This window comes from Nycticebus coucang, chromosome 21 (assembly GCF_027406575.1).
Source record: "Nycticebus coucang isolate mNycCou1 chromosome 21, mNycCou1.pri, whole genome shotgun sequence".
In the NCBI taxonomy this organism is placed as follows: domain Eukaryota; kingdom Metazoa; phylum Chordata; class Mammalia; order Primates; family Lorisidae; genus Nycticebus; species Nycticebus coucang.
This window is the reverse complement of record NC_069800.1, coordinates 43,957,319-43,979,904: the sequence shown is the minus strand read 5'-3', so window position 1 is coordinate 43,979,904 and position 22,586 is coordinate 43,957,319. Positions and strand designations below refer to the sequence as shown.

At 41.2% G+C, this 22,586-nt stretch overlaps 1 protein-coding gene across 1 annotated transcript in view; it reads left to right on the top strand.

Moving 5' to 3' along the window:
* Window positions 1–22,586, top strand: part of MROH8 (maestro heat like repeat family member 8) — an 84,662-nt gene that overhangs the window by 5,272 nt on the left and 56,804 nt on the right. Inside the window, exons 2-4 of the mRNA XM_053574868.1 lie at window positions 12,855–12,976; window positions 16,480–16,625; window positions 21,729–21,851. Coding sequence (XP_053430843.1) covers window positions 12,855–12,976; window positions 16,480–16,625; window positions 21,729–21,851 — 391 coding nt within the window. The remainder of the gene's footprint in view (window positions 1–12,854; window positions 12,977–16,479; window positions 16,626–21,728; window positions 21,852–22,586) is intronic.

Genomic DNA, 22,586 nt, shown 5'->3' with positions numbered 1-22,586 from the left:
TCTTTAGAAAATTATTGCAATTTCCTCCGAAGGTTATTACTTCGGTTGTTAATAACCTACCTCTGAATGGCATTATATCTGATTTTCAGAGCAATTCAATGACTCGTGAGGAGCACATTAGCCCAATTTTATAGATACAATAAGATCAAACGTGGAAATGACTCATCTAAGAACGCGGTACTAATAACTAGCTCCGACTATTGAGTATTTATGATTTAACCCGACAGTACACCAAGAGTTCTACATATATTATTTCATTTACTCCTTATCACGATTTTGTGAAGTAGGTACTATGTTAATCCCACATTATGGAGAGGAAACATTTGAACCAGTCAGTCTGCAGTATGTGTTCATTTAAATACAGTATTATAAACATATGAAGTATGCACAATATGATAACTCTTACCATCATTATTGTCCCAAATATCATCCCAAATAGGGGAGAATCAATTCTTCGGGTGGACTGTGCTGTTCAGTATGGTAGTCACTAGTCTTATTTGGATATTTAAATTTGAATTTAAGTTAAATAAAATTAAATAAGATTAAAGATACAATAGATTTATACAAGCCTCATTTCCTTTGTTTGTTTGTTCTGGTTTTTTGAAACAGAGTGTCAGTATGTCCCGCTCGGTAGAGTGCCGGGGCATCATAGCTCACAGTAACCTCAAACTCTTGAGCTTAAGCGATTCCCTTGCCTCAGCCTCCCAAGTAGCAGGGACTACAGACGCCCGGCTATTTTTTTTTCTTTTTTTTGGCTGTAGTTGTCGTTGTTTAGCTGGCCCCGGCCTGGCTCAAACCTGCCAGCTTCGGTGTATGTGGCTGGCACCCTATACTGAGCTACGGGCCCTGCCACCACGGAAGTCTTTCTGATAAAATCTTTCCCCAAGGGCGGCACCCATAGCTCAGTGGGTAGGCGCCGGCCACATACACTATGGGTGGCGTGTTTGAGCCCGGCGGGCCTGCTGAACAATGACAACTGCAACAAAAAAAATAGCTGGGTGTTGTGGCGGCTACCTGTAGTCCCAGCTACTTGGGAGGCTGAGGCAAAAGAATTGTTTAAGCCCAAGAGTTTGAGATTGCTGAGAACTGTGACACCACCGCACTCTACTGAGGAGGACATAGTGAGACTCTGTCTCAAAAAAAAAAAGTATATATATATATATCTTTCCTTTCCTTAGGCCAATATCTTCAAGGGTTTTCCCCATACTTTCTTTGACGATTTTTATTGTTTCATGCCTTAGATTTAAATCTTTCATCCATCTTGAATCAATTTTTGTAAGTGGTGAGAGGTGCAGGTCCAGTTTCAATCTTTTACATGTGGTTATCCAGTTCTCCCAGCACCATTCATTGAATAGAGATTCTTTCCCCCAGTGTATGCTCTGGTTTATCAAAGATCAGGTAACTGTAAAATATTAGTTTCATCTCATGGTTTTCTATTCAGTTCCAAATGTCAGTGTCTCTATTTTTGTACCAATACCATGCGGTTTAATCACTATGGCCTCGTAGTATAACTGAAAAGTCTGGTGGGGTGATACCCCTGGCTTTGTTTTTATTACTAAGAATTTCCTTAGCTATATGGGGTTTCCTCTGGTTCCATACAAAACGAAGAATTATTTTTTCCAAATCATGACACTATGATGATGATATTTTGACGGGGATTGTATTGAAGCTGTAGATTGCTTTGGGTAGTATAGACATTTTCACAATGTTGGTTGTTCCCAGCCATGAGCATGGTATGTTCTTCCATTTGTTAATATCTTTTGATATTTCTTTTCTTAGGGTTCCTAATTTTCTTTGTAGAGGTCCTTCACCTCTGTTGTTAGGTATATTACTAGGTATTTCTTTTATTTTTTCTTTTCTTTCATTTTTGTTGTTGTTGTTGAGACAGAGTCTCATTTTGTCACCCTCAGTACAGTGCTGTGGCGTTACAGCTCACAGCAACCTCAAACTCATGGACTCAAGCGATTCTCTTACCTCAGCCTCCTTAGCTGCTGGGACTATAGGTAGCCTGCTGCAATGTCCAGCCATTTTTAGAGACAGGGTTCTCACTCTGGCTCAGGCTGGTCTCAAACTCGTGAGCTCAGGCAATCCACCTGCCTCGGCCTCCCAGGGTGCTAGGATTACAGGCATGAGCCACAGCACCTGGTCATATTGTTTTCTTTCTTTCTTTTTTTGTTTTTGGAAGCCACAAAAAAGGCTTTTTGTGAAAGGAATTGTATACTTGATAAACTTCTCATCTTGGCTGTTATTGGCATATACAAAGGCTACTGATTCGTGGACATTGCTGTATTTTTTGATCACTTCCAGGAGTCTTGTGGTTGAGTCTCTGGAGTTCACTAGGTATAAGATCATATAAAAAAAAAAAAATCATATTGTCAGCAAGGAACGGGAGTTTGACCTCTGCATCCATTGGGTGTCCTTTATTTCTTTCTCTTGCCTGATTGTATTGGCTAGAACTTGCAGCACTATGTTGAATAGTAGTGGCAATAGAGGACAACCATGTCTGGTTCCAGTTCTAAGTGGAAAAGCTTTCAGTTTTACTCCATTTAGTATAATATTAGCTGTGAGTTTATCACAGATGGCTTCAATGTGATTTAAGAAATGTGCTACCTGGCCAGGTACAGTGCCTCACGCCTGTAATCCTAGCACTCTGGGGGGGTCAAGGCAGGTGGATTGCCTAAGCTCACAGGTTCAAGACCAGTTTGAGCCAGAGCGAGACTCCATCTCTAAAAATACCCAGGCATTAGGCTGGGCCCAGTGGCTCACGCCTGTAATCCTAGCACGCTGGGAGTCAGAGGCAGGTGGATTGCCTGAGCTCACAAGTTCGAGACCAGCCTGAGCCAGTGCAAGACCTCGTGTCTAAAAATAGTCAGGTATTCTGCCGGGTGCCTGTAGTCCCAGCTACTTGAAAGGCTAAGAGCAAGAGTTTGAAAAAAAAAAAAATAGCCGAGAGTTGTGGTGGGCACCTGTAGTCCCAGCTACTCAAGAGACTGAGACAAGAGAATCACTTGAGCCCAAGAGTTTGAGGTTGCTCTGAGCTATGACAGTACAGCACTCTACTGAGGGTGACAAAGTAAGACTCTGATGTACCACCTATACTGATATTCTTCTTAAGTGTTCTAATTAGAAGAGGATGCTTAGTCTAGGTGCCTGTGGCTCAAGTGGCTAAGGCGCCAGCCACATACACCTGAGCTGGCGGGTTCGAATCCAGCCCAGGCCAGCCAAACAACAATGATGGCTGCAACCAAAAAATAGCCAGGCATTGTGGCAGGTGACTGTAGTCCCAGCTACTTGGGAGGCAGAGATAGCAGACTCACTTTAGCTTAGGAGTTGGAGGTTGCTGTGAGCTGTGATGTGACAGCACTCTACCCAGGGTGACAGCTTGAGGCTCTGTCTCAAAAAAAGAAAAAGAAAAAAGAAAAGGATGCTTAATTTTCTCAAATGCTTTTTTGCATTTATTGAGAGGATCATATAATCTTTGTTTTTGCTTCTGTTGATATGGTGAACTATGTTTATGGACTTGCGTATGTTAAACCAATCTTGCATCCCTGGGATGAAACCTACTTGATCGTGATGAATGATTTTTTTTAATGTGTAGCCGTAATCTCTTGGCTATGATTTTATTGAGAATATTTGCATCTATATTCGTTAGAGAAATTGGTCTGAAATTCTCCTTTTTAGTTGGCTCTTTTACTGGTTTTGGTGTCAGGGTGATGTTTGCTTCGTAAAACATGTTGAGGAAGATTCCTTCCTTATCAATTTTTTGGAATAATTTCTGCAGTATGGGTATAAGCTCTTTGAAGGTTTGATAGAATTGATGTAAAGCCATCTGGACCAGGGCATTTTTTTGTTGGGAGATTTTTTAAATTGTTTCTTTGATCTCAGTTCTTGAAATCTGTCTGTTCAAGACATCTGTTTCTTCTTGATTAAGTCTAGGGAGAGGGTGTGATTCTAAGTATTGAGCCATTTCCTCCACATTGTCAAATTTCTGGGCATAGAGTTTCTTGTAGTACTCAGAGATGATCTCTTGTATCTCTGTGGCATCTGTTGTTATTTCCCCTTTATTATTTCTGATTGAGATTATTAGAGATTTTATTTTTCTGTTTCTAGTTAATCTGGCCAAAGGTTTATTGATTTTATTTATTTTTTCAAAAACCAAACTTTTCATTTTGTTAATTTTCTGAATGATTCTTTTGTTTTCAATTTCATTAATCTCTGATTTGATTTTTGTTATTTGTTTTCTTCTGCTGGGTTTGGGATTAGAGTGTTCTTCTTTTTTCCAATTCCATAAGATGGTTTACAAATATGTTGATACACTTTCTGTTTTTCAAATGTAGGCATCTAATGTGATAAATTTCCCTCTTAAGACTGCTTTTGTTGGGCACAGTGACTCAACACTTGTAATTTCAGCACTCTGGGAGGCCAAGGCAGGTGGATCACATGAGCTCACAAGTTTGAAACTAGCTTGAGCAAGAGCAAGACCCCTTCTCTAAAAAACTAGCTGGGGGTGGCACCTGTAGCTCAGTGAATAGGGCGCTAGCCACATACATGGGGGCTGGTGGGTTTGAACCCAGCCCGGGCTAGCTAAACAGCCATGACAACTGCAACGAAAAAATAGCTGGGACTTGTGGCGGGCACCTGTAGTCCCAGCTACTTGGGAGGCTGAGGCAAAAGAATCGCTTAAGCCCAGGAGTTAGAGGTTGCTGTGAGTGCTGTGATACCACAGCACTCTACCACGGGTGACACAGTGAAACTCTGTCTCAAAAAGAAAAAAACAGGGGGGTAGGCAGCACCTATGGCTCAGTGGGTAGGGTGTCGGCCCCATACACTGAGGGTGGCTAGTTCAAACCCGGCTCTGGCCAAATTGAAACAAAAAAAAAATAGCTGGGCGTTGTGGCAGGCGCCTGTAGTTCCAGCTACTGGGGAGGCTGAGGCAAGAGAATTGCATAAGCCCAGGAGTTGGAGGTTGCTGTGAGCTGTGTGATGCCATGGCACTCTATCGAAGGTGATAAAGTGAGACTCTGTCTCAGAAAAAGAAAAGACTGCTTTTGCTATATCCCACAGGTTTTGGTAACTTGTATCTTCATTGCTGTTATGTTTGAGGAATTTAATGATTTCCTCTTGTGTCTCTTTCTGAACTCAACTATCATTCAGCATAAGGTTGTTTAATTTCCAGGTCTTTGTGTAGGGATAAATGTTTTGTTGGAGTTGAGTTCCACCTTTATTGCCTAGTGGTGTGAGAAGATACAAAGTACAATTTCTATTCTTTTAATTTTGCTGAGGTTTGATTTGCATCCTAGGATGTGGCCTATTTTGGAGTATGTACTATCTGGTGAAGAGAAAAATGTGTCTACTTTAGCTTTGGGGTGGAGTGTTCTGTATATGTCTATTCATCCCATTTGTTCTAGGGTCACATTTAAGTCCTTTGTATCCTTGTTTAGTTTTCATTTAGAGGATCTGTCCAGTTCTGTCAGAGGGGTGTTAAAGTCCCTGACTATTACGGTGTTATGGGATGTCGTATTGCTCAGACTCATCAAGATGTTTCATAAATCTGAGAGCATTTGTATTGGGTGCATAAATATTTAAAATTGAAATGTCTTCTTGTTGTATTGTTCCTTTGACCAGTATAAAGTGTCCGTCTTTGTCTTTCTTAACTTTAGTTGCTTTAAGTCCACTTGTATCTGAAAATAAGATTACAACCCCTCCTTCCTTCTGATTTCCAGTTGCTTGAAGTACTGTTTTCCATCCCTTAACCCCAAGTCTTGATTTGTCCTTCACGGCTAGATGTGTCTCCCGGAGACAGTATATGGATGGCTTGTGCTTTTTTTATCCAATCAGCCATCCTGTGCCTCTTCACTGGTGGATTCAGTCCATTGACATTTATTGAGAAAATTGATAAGTGTGGTAGAGTTGTATTCATCTTATTTTATGAACGTCCATTGTTTAGTTTTATCCTTTGTGCCATTGTGAAAGCTAAGTTTTGACCTTTAGGTTATGGGTGTTTACTTTGCTGGTGGTCCATTGTGGTATTTAGTGTTGAGACTAGATCTAAGTATTTCCTGTAGAGCTGGTCTTGTTGTGGCGAATTTCCTCTGTGCTTGTATATCTGCAAAATATTTGATGCCTCCATCAATTTTGAAGCCCAATTTAGCAAGGTACAGAATGCTGAAAATTGTTTCGTTTAAGAATGTTAGGCTGGGCACAGTGGCTCACACCTAGCACTCTGGGAGGCCGAGGCAAGTGGATGGCCTGAGCTCACAGGTTTGAGACCAGTCTGAGCAGGAGGGAGACCTCATCTCTAAAAATAGCTGGGTGTTGTGGCGGGCTCCTGTAGTCCTGGCTACTTGGGAGGCTGAGGCAAGAGAATCACTGAGCCCAAGAGCTTGAGGTTGCTGTGAGCTATGATGACACGGCACTGTACCCAGGGCGACAAAGTGAGACTCTGTCTCAAAAAAAAAAAATGTTGAAGGTGAATGACCATGCTCTTCTGACGTAGAAGGTTTCAGTTGAAAAGTCTGCTGTCATCCTAATGACTCTGCCTGTATAGGTCAGCTGGCGCTTACTGCTGCTGCTTGTAGAAGTTTTTCTTTCATCTTGACTTTGGAAAAGTTCATTACAATGTGTCTTGGAGAGGCTCTGTTTGAGTTGAAATGACCCAGGGTTTAATATCCATCTGAAAGGAGTGTGTCAGGGTCTTTAGTAGAACTTGGGAAGTTTTCATGTATGATGGTCTTCAGTAGGGCTTCTAGTCTTTGGGGACAATCTTCTTCCCCTTCAGGAATCCCTATTATTTGTATATTTGAATGCTTCATGGAGTCTCATAGTTCTCTAAGCACTATTCTGCTTTCTTTCTCTTCTTTTCTGCCTTTTTAGTTAGGTTAACTCAAAAACTTTATCCTCCAGCTCTGAGGTGTTTTTTTGTTTGTTTGTTTGTTTGTTTTGTTTTGTTTTTTACTGAGACAGAGTCTCACTTTGTCACCCTTGATAGAGTGCCTTGACGTCATAGCTCACAGCAACCTCAAACTCTTGGGTTCAAGCAATTCTCTTGCCCCAGCCTTCTGAGTAGTTGGGACTACAGGTACACACCACAATGCCCAGCTACTTTTAGAGGCGGGGTCTCACTCTTGATCAGGCTGGTCTTGAACCTGTGAGCTCAGGCAATCTTTCTGTCAAGTCCATTAATTCTCTATAGGTGGAGTCTTTTGCAGTAGCTGTCTCATGGTCCCTTGGGGGAGTTCTCTGTCTTGGTTTTTCATGTTGCCCAGTTTTTCTGTTGGTTCTTCCTCATGTGTTCCTTCTTCGTGTTCACCTCTTTGTCCTCCTTCTTCCTTCTTACTGCCTCCTTTGCTTCAAATTACCTTGTCAGAACTCAGGTCTTAAAGTGGTCTCAGCCTGAGCAAAGTCAAACTCTTCCTCATGGCCAAATAAACAGATGTCCTTGTTCTTTTTCTTTTGTAGAGACAGAGTCTCACTTTATGGCCCTCGGTAGAGTGCTGTGGCCTCACACGGCTCACAGCAACCTCCAACTCCTGGGCTTAAGCGATTCTCTTGCCTCAGCCTCCCAAGTAGCTGGGACTACAGGCGCCCGCCACAATGCCTGGCTATTTTTTGGTTGCAGTTTGGCCGGGGCCGGGTTTGAACCCGCCACCCTCGGTATATGGGGCCAGCGCCTTACCGACTGAGCCACAGGCGCCGCCCCGATGTCCTTGTTCTTGATGACAGTATGTTGCAGTATGTCACCAGGACACCAGGTAGCACTGTGGGTTTTTTGGAGACAGCGAGCACAGCCAGTAACGTCTATGGTCCTCATTCCAAACTTAGTTGCCTTCAGTAATAGCCTGATTGTTTCCTCAGCATTCAGACCCTGCCAGGTTGAGATTGTAAAGCTCTCAAGAATCCTGAAGAGGCAGGACTCACAGTGTCCCCTGACTCCAGTTCCCATGAGGTGTGGGAGTCCCTCAGCCTGTCCCAAGAGTGAAGTTCTGATCCCAGCAGGTGGAATTAAGATGGCTGTGCTTTTGCCCCTTGCTAAGACTTTCTCATGACCTTCCCACAGTGGTAGCTCTCTGGCCACTGAGACTTTCTTAGTATGGCTGCTTCACCAGCCAACAAACCTATGACAAATCTGCTCCAACCACCATTCAAATCTGGTTGGTGTATACTGTTTGAGTCCACCTTCTCCTCTAAGCTTTCCACTCAAAGTGCAGCTTCTCCCAACAACTAAAAACTCTGGAAAGGCTTCCTGCCATCCTGGACCTCCGCGGGGGGCCAGCTGATCCCAGTCAGTTGTAATCACTTGCCTAATTCATCAGATTTCCACCCCTCCAGATCACTGTATCCAGCTCACCACCTCCTCACTGTGCTCCTAATTCATCAGATTTCCACCACTCCGGATATACTGTATCTAGCTCACCACCTCCTCACTGTGCTCCCTGAGCTATGACTCTGGGTAAGGTCCCATGCCAGGTATGACTGGGTTCTCTCTTTTTCCCCTGGACATCTCAAAATTATAGAACATCTACATTATCACAGAAAGTTATTGGGCTGTGCTGATCTAGAATACAAAAAAACTCTTCCAACTCAGTAATAAAATGAAGAAGATGGAAGTGCTGGAGCCATCTCATACTGTTTTGAGAGAGTTGAATTTTGTTGAATTTTCATAAATTCTGCAAATGGGTTAATTATAACTATTTAGAAATTGTATCAACTAAACAATCAAATAAATACTGAAAAGAAAACTCATCCTTTCCTAATAATTTACCATATTTTACATTATGTGTGCTTTTGTTGTTGCTTATATCTATTGTAACTGGTAGAAATATTATTTGGTGGTATGCTCTTGCACATCTCTTCCCAAAGTAGTATTAGCAGCTTGATTTTGGACACTATGGGATCAGTCAATACTGAGCTGGATCTTGATTTAATGTTCAGTTGATTGTTTAAACTTAGTAATGGAGAAAATGTTAATAGAACTTAAAAGTATGTCACATCTGTGTCTTTACATTATGAACAGCACAAACATTTAAGGAAATACTCTTCTAGTATTTGAAAACTATTACCCAATTCAGAAAAGTCACTCCTGAAGTTTCAATTTGTCTTTGTTGTTTCAATTACATCTTATTCATTGATGCAAAAGAAAATGTCAATTAGCATTCACTTACAAACTACATTTAGAGAACCTGTTATCAAACATTTACCAGAATACCATTACAAACAGTCCAGTGAAAATATTGGAAACATATTTAAATAGACACTTCCTCAAAGAAAATAGATGAATAGGAAATAAACACATGAAAAGATGGTCAACATTGCAAATTAAACCGTAGTGAGATACCATTACACGTTCTCTAGAATGTTTTTCTATTTAAAAAAAAAAAAACCAACAATAACATGTTAGCAAGGGTGTCAAGCAACTGGAACTCTCATATACTGTTGGTGGAAATATAAAGTGGTACAACCATTTTGGAAACAGATTGATTGGCAGCTTCTTGAAAAAGCAGTTATGGGCTTGGCACCCCATAGCTCAGTGTTTAGGGCACCAGCCACATACACCGGGGCTGGCGGGTTCAAACCTGACCCAGGCCTGCAAAACAACAATGACAACTACAACAAAAATATAGCTGGTGCCGGGCTTCTGTAGTCCCAGCTACTTGGGAGTCTGAGGCAAGAGAATCACTTCAGCCCAAGAGTTTGAGGTTGCTATGACCTGTGACACCACTGCACTCTACTGAGGGTGACTTAGTGAGACTTTGTCTCTAAAATAAATAAATAAAAATAGCCAGGCATTGTGGTGGGCTTCTGTAGTCCCAGCTACTTGGGAGGCTGGGGCAAGAGAATCACTTAAGCCCAAGAGTTGGAGGTTGCTGTGAGCTGTGACACCACAGCACTCTATTGAGGGCAACATAGTAAGACTCTGTCTGAAAAAATAAAAAAAAAATTTTTTTTTAAAGCAGTTATGCAACCTATTATACAACCCAATAATTCAAGGGTTCACTTGCTTATTTTTAATTAACCTGTTTGCTTTTTTGAGATAGGATCTCACTCTGTTGCCGAGGCTAAAGAGCCATGGTGTCAGCCTAGCTCACAGCAACCTCAAATTCCTGGGTTTAAGTGATCCTCCTGTCTCAGCCTCCCAAGAACCTGAGACTATAGGCAACAGCCTTGTTTTTTCTTTTTTATTAAATATATGCACACAGGAAAAAGAACAAACTTTACTGGTTTGTATTTTTTCCCAAAATTGTTTTATTTCATGTTGACCTGCTAAAAGAAATATTTACAAAACACGCGTAAGGAAGAAAAGAGTACTGATAAAGTGAAATTCTGCATCCTCCATCACATTAAAGAAAAAACAAAGGCCGGGTGCGGTGGCTCATGCTTGTAATCCCAGCACTCTGGGAGGCTGAGGCAGGTAGATTGCTTGAGCTCAAGAGATCTAAACCAGCCTGAGCTACAGCAAGACCTGGTCTCTACTAAAAATAGAAAAATTAGGCTGGGTACCCTTAGCATAGTGATCACAGTGCTAGTTACAGCACCGGCCACATGCACCAAGGCTGGCGGGTTTGAGCCTGGCCTGGGCCAGCTAAAGAATGACAACTCCAATAAGAAAATAGTCAGGCGTTGTGGCCGGCACCTGTAGTTCCAGCTACCTGGGAGGCTGAGGTAGGAGAATGCTTGACCCAGGAGTTGGAGATTGCTGTGAGCTATGACACACGGCATTCTACCAAGGGCGACATAATGAGACTCAGTCTCAAAAAAAAAAGAAAAACTAGCTGGGTATGGTGGCAAGTGCCTGTAGTCCCAGCTTCTCAAAAGGCTAAAAGCAAGGGGATCATTCGAAATATGCAAAAGTTTGAGGTTGCTGTGAGCTCTGACACCATGGCACTCTATCTAGGGTAACAAAGTGAGACTGTCTCAAAAAAAAAAAAAAACAAAAATGAAAGGGAGGCCAAGGGGAAAGGATTGCTTAAGGCCAGGAATTTGAGAGCAGCCTGAGTAACATAGATCCCATCTCTACCAAAAAAAGAAAAGAAAAATTAAGAAAAAACATAACCATGGGCAGCGCTTGTGGCTCAGTTGGTAAGGCGCCGGCCCCATATACCGAGGGTGGTGGGTTCAAACCCGGCCCCGGCTGAACTGCAACCAAAAAATAGCCAGGCGTTGTGGTGGGCGCCTGTAGTCCCAGCTACTCGGGAGGCTGAGGCAAGAGAATCGCTTGAGCCCAGGAGTTGGAGGTTGCTGTGAGCTGTGTGAGGCCACGGCACTCTACCGAGGGCCATAAAGTGAGACTCTGTCTCTACAAAAAAAAAGAAAAAACATAACCATAACTTTGAAGTCCTCCTGGTCCTCCCCATTCCCCCCTCTCTCTGCCCTCTGAGAAGTACCCATCCTGCAGATTATATTGTTTCCCTGCTTTTCCTCATGGTTTTACCATGTATGTTCATAGCTCTAACTAGTATTTGTTTAGATTTGCATAATTCTTAATTTTATGTAAATGAAATTTGCTACATTTTTCCCATGACTTCTCAACATTATGATATTTATCTGTTTTGTTGTGTATAGCTAGAACTCATTCATTTTCACGGCTGTAAGTACCTCATTGGATGGCACCGTTTTTCTATTCTACTGTTGATAGGCCATTGAAGTATCCAGTTTTTTACTATGATGAATACTGCTGTGAAGATTCTTATATATATTCCTGGTATACATGCATAAGAGTTTCACTGAAATATATTCCTATTATTAGGAATATGAGTAGAAGAGTGACTCATAGTGTATGCACACCTTCAAGTTTACTAGATAATTATTTCCAAATTATTTCCAAAGTGGTTATACCGATTTGCACTGCCAACTGCAATTTTTAAGATTTATATTTGCTCCATGTCTTTGTCAAATTTAACATCCATGCCAATATAAAAAATTCATGTAATAAATGCAATCAGTTTAACCTGGTTTCTTGCACCCTCAATGAATCCCCAACAATAAATTTAAAAAAAAATTCATGTAATAAATTTTAAAACTAAATTTTTCTCTCAACAATTCCACTCCACAGATACTTGGTTTGAACTCTGTAAGTTTTTCTGCGGGTATCCCAACATTTGTATGTGTGTGTACATATATGCATACTTACCACCATTATTTTAATAAAAGTGGGGTGGTATTATATCCACTATTTGGCAACTTATTTTTTCATTCATTATTCTATGCTAAACATTCAGTAAATATAAATATACTGTCATTCACTCTGCCTATATTTGTTGAGCATTACCATGCACCAGATACTGTTCTAGGCACTTGGGATACACTCATGAACAAAGTAGCCGGAGATCCTTGCTCTCATGGGTCTTACATGTCGGCAGGAAGAAGTAGAAGATAAACAGTGAACACCGTAAAGAAATTAATGATATAGTAAAAGGTATTATGTGCTGTGGAAGAAAGAAAACGTAAGCGAGGGAAAGGGTGATTGAGGGAGGTTGGGTAGGGTGTTCTACCTAAAATCTGTTTTTAACAGCAGCATAATATTTCTCACTTATCTATTCATTCCTCCTGAGGCTGACAATATGCCAGCTGCTAAGAACTCAACTGTGACCATGTAGACAAGGTTTCTTCTCTAATGGAATTTACAGTCTGATAGGAAACAGTGAAACATATGCAAATGAACACGATGGTGTTGTAGGTGGTGATTAAATACTATGAGAAAAAAAATAAATTGTGGGGCTAGGTGGAGAGGAGTACTTAATCTAGATTGGTGATAAATAAGTGCCTCTTTGAGAAGGTGACATTTAGGCTGTCAATTAAATGATAAGACAGAAGCAGTCCTGAAAAACTAATTTTTCTAATCCCCTCTTCATTACTAGGATATGCAGTCAAGAAGAAGTAGTGATCCCATATGCTTCTGACAATGATTCAGGAAGTGTGGATTTGCAGCTGAGCAACTTAGAGGATATTAAAAAAGACCCAAGTAACGTTGAACTTACAGGTGAAAGGGCAAAGGACTAAAAAAGGTGGGCGGGGGGGAGGAAATCCCTTTTTAAGTCAAACCAAGAGGTCTTGATTGAGTACTTGCTGAGTGAACAGCCCTTGACTAGATTTTGACAATGAAATTGGTACCTGATTTTGAGATTTTGGAATACAGCTGGCAGGATAATGTATGTTAGTCTAGATAAACAGAAAATGAGCTTGGTCCTGAGACAGACAATCTTGCAGACTCTGCAGAAGAGACAGTGTGCTTGTGGTATTATTCTGAGAAAGGAAAGGGAGGCCTGGGTTGGTGTAGAGGGGAAAGACTTCATACAGAAGGTGGGGTCTGGATTGAGCTGTAGAATAACTGTGATTCATTCTGCAAATGTGTATTGAAAAGCAAGTGCTGGGCATGTATCAGTGAACATAGCCAACATGGTCCCTGCCATGATGTTCACAGAAGTTACATTATCATATAGAAGAGAAACCAACAAAGTAAACAGGCCAGGCACAGTGGCTCACACATGCAGTCCTAATACTCTGGCAGGCTGTCATAGCAGGATCTATTGAGGCCAGGAGTTCAAGACCAGCCTGAGCACAAGTGAGACCCCCATCTCTACCAAAAATAGAAAAAATTAGCTGGAAGAGATAGCTGCGGCTATAGGATCACTTGAGCCCAGGAGTTTGAGGTTACAAAGAGCTATGATGATGCCCCAGCACTCTATTGGGGGTGACACAGCAAGACTCTATCTCAGAAAAGAAAAGAAAGCAAACAGACAGTAACTAAAGTAACTACAAGTTATACTAAGCACTGTGGAAGAATTAAACAAGAGGCTGAGACCAAAAATAAGGGAGATGAGAACCTACTTAAAAGTGAACATCAGAGAACATCTGTATGAGGCAGTACTATTTAAGCCCGAAGGAGGCCACAGGATGAAAAATTATCCCATGTGAGTAGAGGGACAAACATTCCAGAGAGATGGAAGAGTAAGTGCACGAGACAGTAAGACCTTATGTGCCTGAGGAATTCCATTCATCCATACATTCATTCAGCAAATACTTACTGCATCCCTGCTGTGCTCTAAGTGTAATCTAATTGCTGGAGATAGCGCAGTGAACAGAACAAACCCAGTGTACTTGTAGATAAATTGACGATTGGAACTAGGTATAATCTCTGAGATGGGGAGAGGGACAAGAGTGGATACAAAGAGGTTTATTAGTGACTAGAAGAACACTTAGCTAAAATGAGCAAAAGAGGGGATACAGGGGCTGGGTGCCTGCAGCTCAGCGGCTAGGGCACCAGCCACATACACAGGAACTGGCAGGTTCGAACCCAGCCTGCCAAACAACAATGACAACTACAATCAAAAAACAGCCAGGTGTTGTGGTGGGTGCCTATAGTCCCAGCTACTTGGGAGGATGAGGCAGGAGAATCGCTTAAGCCCAAGAATTTGAGGTTGCTGTGAGCTGTGATGCCATGGCACTCTACTGAGGGTGACATAGTGAGACTGTCTCAGAAAAAAAAAATGAAAGAAAGAAAGTAGATGTAATCATCTTACAAGGATACACGTGAAACTTAGTAAATGTAGAATATAATTGTCTTAACACAATAACTAAGAAAACTCCAGGAAGGCTTTGTCAACCAGTGTGATGAAAATGTGTCAAACTGTGTATAAAACCAGTGTATGGTGCCCCATGATTGCATTAATGTACACAGCTATGATTTAATAATAAAAGAAAAGAAAGAAAGTAGAAGAGATAAAGAAGTAAAGATAATGGACGGCGCCTGTGGCTCAATGAGTAGGGTGTAGTCTCAGCTATTCGGGAGGCTGAGGCAAGAGAATTGCCTAAGTCCAGGAGTTGGAGGTTGCTGTGAGCTGTGATGATGCCACGGCACTCTACCAAGGGCAGTAGAATGAGACTCTGTCTCTTAAAAAAAAAAAAAAAAGAAGTAGATAAATAAAGAGAAAAATGATGCTTGCTGTCGTTATTGTGACTCAGGGAGCAAAGGAATAATATTTGCTGACACTTCCTTGGTGCTAACTCTGTGTCAGCCAACTGAGGTAAGTAGGTAAGTAGATTCTATGGTTCTATTACTATCCCCATTCTGGGGATGAAGAAACAGGCCCAGAGAAGCTAAGATCACACAAGGTATACTAGAAAGAGGCAGAGCCGAGGTCCAAGCCTAGGTGGATGGGCTGTGGAGCCTGTGCTGTCCCAGGTGGGGAAGCAGATACTGCCAGCACACACTGCGGCCTGGTCCAGGGGAAGAGAAGAGGATCAGCAAGGGGCTTCTGCCACAGGCAGTCCCTGAGTTATAAACATCCGGCTTACGGACAACTCACATTTATGACCAGAGACTATTACAGTAAGTCCTCAAGTTACAAACATTTGACTGACATACAGCTTGCACTTACAAACAGAGGTTATTACAGGTCAAGTGTAAATGTACCTGTTCCACCTTACATACAAATTCAACTTAAGAACAAAACTGTTACTGGAATTGTTGAACTGACAAATTCACAGACCAACGGAGATGGCAAGTGAAACAAAAGTTTATTAAGAGCAAATTTAAGGGCAACTGGGGAAATGCCTTTATTGAAGAGGAAAAGGAGAGAACAGTGTGTACAGAGGGGCACCCAAGCAGGTTGCCAAAGAAAACTATATGTTCAGGGCATTATATAAATTGTCTAACTGTATCTATCTTTGTGTGTAAGGAAGTGGGACCTGCTTTAATTTTGTTCTCTTGTGTCTTAATTTCTGTTCCTTTGTATCCTAACTTCTGGCACTAGGTGCCTAAATATTAACTTAAAACTTAATCTGCCATATGTCAGATTATATGTCCTTATGTCGGGACTTCTACAGAGACTGGTCAGAAGCATCCCTGGTTGTCTATGACTTTGTATAGAATGCCCGGATGTGGTTCAGAGCACAGGTGCTCTTGCCTCCTGTTATGTGGGTGCTCAGAGCAGCATGCTCCTTTAATCCCAGCTGCCCCAGTAACTTCCCTATGTTACTTTTTTTGTCAGAAACCTACAGAACCTATCTTGTTTGTAACCCAGGGAATGCCTGTATATTTTAAGCTCTTGTCACTACAGAGTCACAGACTTTTGAGTTTGAATAATATTTACCATGTAAGTGTTCACTATGTTCCAGATACTGGGAGCAGTTCTTTGCACATATTACTTCATTTAATGCTTACAATGAAACTACAGTTCCAGGGGGCAAACTAGCTGGGTAAAGGTCATACAACTAATAAAGTGGTACAGCTAAGATTCCAGCTCATCTCAAACTGAGATCAAAAGTCCATGCTCTTATTATTCTGCTACAGCTCAACGCCAAAGGTTTTTGTAGCTTAGGGAGCCCTTAGAGAACACCGAATTTGTAGTTAAGAGAACAGATTTGCAGAAGGGAAGGGTCAAGGTCGCAGATGGTGTAGTAAAGGATAGAACAGGACTTGTCTACCCTGTATCACTTTACACAGTACTGAGGCATCACCCAATGTCTTTCTTTCGGTGTTAGATGCAGACCTCTCTGACATCCCTACACTCCCTCAGGAGTCCCTCTCATGTAGCTTGGAATCCCTGACCCAGGAGGAGCCCCCCGAAGAGGCCAGCACTGAGAGGCTGATCCAGTCCATCCAGGAGGTTTTTAATGGTGAGCTAAAGGTATGCACAGGCAATCTTTATGATTTTTTTGGCTTATTCCTCCATTTTAACAAATATATTAAACATATTATTTCTTCATAATATAATTTTATATGATAGCTTATAATATTTATGATGTTTTATTTTTGCAATAAATATATTTTATATATTTATAAATTATATGTAAAATTCATATAAAAGCAAAGAAAAACATAATAAAAGTTAGGGTTGGCACCTGTAGCACAGTAGTTATGGCACCAGCCACATACACCCAGGCTGGCAGGTTTGAACCCAGCCCACACCTGCTAAACAACAATGACAACTGCAACAACAACAAAAATATCCAGGTGTTGTGGCAGGCACCTGTAGTCCCAGCTACTTGGGAAGCTGAGGTAAGAGAATTGCTTAAGCCCAAGAGTTTGAGGTTGCTGTGAGCTGTGAAGCACAGGACTCTACCAAAGGTGACATACTGAGACTATGTCTCAAAAAAAAAAAAAATTAATCTTCTTAGTCCTACTCTTCTGAGATAACTATGGTTAATGATTTGGTCTATAAATTTTTAGACTTTTTTTTACCTTGTCTATTATAGGGAAAAACCATCATATGTGGTGGGAGAAAAAATTTTCTAGGTCAGTAACTATGGATCCACATTATTCTACTTACTTAATAGCCGCACAGTAGCCCGCTGTTTAGGTGAATCATTCATTCATGCATGCATTCTATGAGAGCATGTAACAGAAGAACTTATCTTTTTTTTTTTTTTTGAGACAGAGTCTCACTTTGTCAACCTCTGTAGAGTGCTATGGCATCATAGCTCACAGCAACCTCGAACTCTTGGGCTCAAGCAATTCTCTTGCCTTAGCCTCCGAGTAGCTGGGACTACACGTACCCACCATAACACTCAACTATTTTTAGAGACAGGCTCTCAGTCTTGCTCAGGCAAGTATCGAACCCGTGAGCTCAGGCAATCCACATGCCTCGGCCTCCCGTAGTGCTAGGATTACAGGCGTGGGCCACCGTGCCTGGCCAGAAGAACTTATCTTAACCTGGGGGTAAGGGAAGTCATCTCTAAGGAAGTAACCCTTAAGATTAGATCTGAGAAATGAATAGGAAAAATTAGAAGTTAGAATTAGGGTTAATTAGTGTTCCAGAAATAGGAAAAGGTATGTTTAACAACCTTGTGGTAGAAAGGAGAACATCATATTTCAGGAACTTAAGACCAGTATGTCTAAATCATCGTGGTGGCAGGGAAGGGTGGCACCAGGTGAGGCTGAAGAGAGGGAGATAGACCATGTTGGGCCTTGGCAACCAGGATAAAAACTTTGATATTTAGTTCTAAGAACAATAAAACAAATAAATAATATATAAGGAAATGAATATCATAACATGCCATTATTAGCTATTTAGTTTCTTTCTAGTTTTTTTTTTTGTTGTTGTTGTTGTTGTTATAGTTCTTTGACAAATATTCTTGTATATGAGCTTTTGTGTACCCCTCAGATGATTTCTCTAGGGTAAATTCCCAGACATGCCATTGCTGGATCAAAGGGTATACACTTTTGTTAGGCTTTTAACAGGTACTATTAAATTTATGCCCCATCAATAATAAGCCTATTTATACTCTCACCAGCAAAATGTATAATATTAAATGCTAGTTGCTTGCAACTGTCCAAAATTAGTATTACTTTTGTTTTTAATCCTTATCAGTCTAAATGATGAAAAAGTGAATCCATTTATTTTACCTCTATATCTTAACATCTCTCATCTAACTGTGTAGTAGCCTCCTTAACGTGAAGCTTCATGAGAAGCAAGAATCACAGTAAATTCTCTCTAGTTAGTGTTCCCAGTGATTCCCCTTCTCTCTGGCTTTTAAATCCCGTGCAGCCAATCAGCAAGGAATGAGCACCTGGCATTTATAAGGCTTGTGCTAGATCCTGAAGTGCTAGAAGTTGGAGTGGTAAGATTAAAAAAGTCGATTCAACAGGTAAACAAACTAGGAAACATCTATAAAGTGGAATACTATTCAGCAATAAAAGGAATGAACTAGTCGTCCCTCCAGCAACTTAGATGAATCTAGGAGGCATTATGCTGAGTGAAAGAAGCCAGTCACAAAAGGTTATATACGATATGATTCTAGTTAAGTGACATTCTCTAAAAGACAAAACAGATCAGTGATTCCCAGGAATTAGGGTTTGGGAAAGGGTATGATTCTAAGGGGACAGCACCTGGGAAATTTGGGTGGTGATGGAAATGTTCGGTATCCTGACTGTGGTGGTGATTACGTGCGTGTTTGCATGTATTACAATGCACAAATCCAAACACTGCCCCCCCCAAATCAATTTTACTGTAATATATTTAAAAACTCATAGTATAACTTTATACCCCATAAACATATACCACATAATTTGTCAATATTAAAGAAACTGAGCCTCCATTGGAGGAGAAAATGAGAGAGATTTCTGGAATACCTGTAATAATCTGTAGCTGAATACATAAGTATTTTTGGTTTGTGAAAATTCACCAAGCTATACATTTTCTTTATGTAGAATGCCAAAAAACAACAACAACAACAACCTAATGCCAGAATATTGTTGTTCACTTTTTTTTTTTGAGACAGTCTCATTATGTCGCCTGGGTAGAGTGTCGTGGCATCACAGCTCACAGCAACCTCAAACTCTTTGGGCATAAGCGATTCTCTTGCCTCAGCCTCCCACGTAGCTGGGACTACAGGAGCCCGCCACAATGCCTGGCTAATTTTTTTTTTTTTTTTTTTATTGGTTAGAGTTCTCATTGTTGTTTGGCAGGCCTGGGCCAGGCTCAAACCAGCCAGCCTCCGTGTATGTGGCTGGCACCCCACTCAATGAGCTACGGGTGCTGAGCCTGGTCTTCACTTTTGATTTGGACTATTCATTATACTTCATGTTAGCCAGGCTTTATTTGCATTTTTGTAATTAATGAAGGGCCTGGATTGCTGCAGTGAATTGAAACAAAACCATTTCCTGCCTTGACCTGACTTTACAGTCAGGAAAATAGATGAATAAGAAGTTAATGATGGGGCGGTGCCTGTGGCTCAGTGAGTAGGGCGCCGGCCCCATATGCCGAGGGTGGTGGGTTCAAACCTCAGCCCCGGCCAATACTGCAACCAAAAAATAGCCGGGCGTTGTGGCGGGCGCCTGTAGTCCCAGCTACTCGGGAGGCTGAGGCAAGAGAATCGCTTAAACCCAGGAGTTGGAGGTTGCTGTGAGCCGTGTGACGCCACGGGACTCTACCCGAGGGCGGTACAATGAGACTCTGTCTCTACAAAAAAAAAAAAAAAAAAAGAAGTTAATGATGTCAGAGTATCAACAAATGCCTTGATACTCCTTGTTAACATAGTGGTTAGTAAACAGTGAATAAGTAAATAAACAAAAAACAAAACAAGTATCTTGATAGGAATTTATTCATGTGGTTTATAGATACATGTAGGAAGGGCACTTGACCCTGCTTCAGGAAGAATTGCATGATCCAAGTCTTAAAATATATACTGATTTTTGTCAGTAAGCAAAAAGAAGTATAGAGAAGTCCAAAGGTGCAAAGCACACAGAAGCAAGAAAAGGCAATCTAAAAGTTAATTTGGCTAGAGCTCAGAATGGGCAAAAGCCCTTTTTTTTATTTTTATTTTTTTTTATTGTTGGGGATTCATTGAGGGTACAATAAGCCAGGTTACACTGATTGCAATTGTTAGGCAAAGTCCCTCTTGCAATCATGTCTTGCCCCCATAAAGTGTGACACACACCAAGGCCCCACCCCTCCGTCCCTCTTTCTGTTTTTCCTCCCCCCCATAACCTTAATTGTCATTAATTGTCCTCATATCAAAATTGAGTACATAAGATTCATGCTTCTCCATTCTTGTGATGCTTTACTAAGAATAATGTCTTCCACTTTCATCCAGGTTAATACAAAGGATGTAAAGTCTCCATTTTTTTTAATAGCTGAATAGTATTCCATGGTATATGTATACCACAGCTTGTTAAGTTAGTTGAGGTCATGTTGGGAAGGGCCTCACCCTCAATAGTTGCTGTTGAAAAGATTCTGGACAAGGAGTTACCTGATTAAATTTGAATCTGGCAATAGCTGGGGAAATGAACTGGACAGGGACAAAACTGGAGCAGAGAAAGCCATTCTCTGGTGGTTGTATAATCTCTATGAGAGAGAATAGGGCCTTCTTTTTTTTTTTTTTTTGAGACAGAGCCTCAAGCTGTCGCCCTGGGTAGAGTGCTGTGGCATCACAGCTCACAGTAACCCCCAACTCCTGGGCTCAAGCGATTCTCCTGCCTCTGCCTTCCAAGTAGCTGGGACCCCAGGTGCCTGCCACAAGGTCTATTTTTTGGTTGCAGCCATCATTGTCGTTTGGCAGGCCAGGGCTGGATTCGAACCCACCAGCTCAGGTGTATGTGGCTGGCGCCTTAGCCACTTGAGCCATAGGCGCCAAGCCGAGAATAGGGCCTTCTTGCAATGCATTGCTAGGTGCTCTCTGGAGAACTTGTACCAGCTTACATTATCTGTGTGCAGGAGAAAGGGACTGGAAGAAATTTTCTCAACATATGGAATTATTGGTGTCTTTTATTTTTTTTCTTGTACTTTATTTTTTCATAGTTTTTATGAAACTATAAAAGAGTATTGCTTTTATAATCAGAAAAAGAGAATGTTAATACAAAAAGATATTTTATTCTTCAAGTCAGAACTTGCATTTTAATAGCAAACCTTAAAGACAAAATAATCTTTAATGACATCAACAGGATTAGCAGTAACAGCCTCAGAGGTCACCTCTAGGAAGCTTAATCAGGCAGCACTACACAGGGCAGGTGCGGAGGAAAGCAAACACTAAAGATGGGGAGAGCCATCCTGGAACACTTACTAATCTAGTGAGAGGGGAGATGAGTGTCCAACCAAGGGAGGGCCACTGGACAAGGAATTTCACTGAAATCCTCTGTAATGTATTTATTCCTTATAATAGGTGACTGAAATTGGATTGAATGAGATGTGAGATGCTTAAAACATTTCAAGAAACTTCTCAAAAGCCCTCTACAATTATCAAGTAAGATTATAGTATATAACTGTATTTTTATCATTTTTCTACAAATTCAGGGTGAACTTGAAAAGCTGACATTCCTAAGATCTTTGTCATCTCTCAGCCGAACTTTATCTTACGATGAAACCACAGAATCATTCATTTACAGCCACATAACAAACATAGTGCATATCCTAAATGTAAGTATTGGGACCTTACCACGAGTTATTGGGACCACACAGATTCAGTGACTTTGCCAACACCTGTTTTAGTGGCTTCACCCGTTTACTAATTACCTTGAACTCTTCTTATATCAATATCTCCACATGAGGAGAAATACTCAGGGGTACCCCACAAATATAATCACCCTTGAAAACCAATGAGTAGAAGAATGGAAAGGAGAGGAACAGGATTTAAATTTCTCAACACGGCCAATGCTCCATTGTCATTAGTCAAGCGGTGGTTCTGAGACACCACTCAGACCGCTGATTCTCTGGAATCAGATGCCTGGGTTCAAGTGCCACCTCTGCCTTGAGCTGATTGACTTTGGGAAATTACTTGTCCTTGCCTCAGTTTCTTCATCTGTAAAGTAAGAATAGCTATATCTACTTCACAGAGCTATTGTGAGCTTTAAATAATAAATGTAAGCCATGTAACATGGAACACATTATGCATTTAAGAAACATTGTATTAGTGTTACTATTGTATTTTGTCCTATTTGTACTGACTCCAACCATGCTCTGCCACCAATTCATCCGTTCATTCCTTTATTAAGTGCCTGACAATTCCAGGCACTATGTAGGAAATTGGGGCTACAAAGACAAAAAAGACATAATCCCTGTTCATTGCATGCAAGAAAGTATAACCCAGTGTCACAGGGACTGTTGGCAGAAATTTAGATGCGTACCCTAGGGGCATAGAGGAGGGAGTCCATC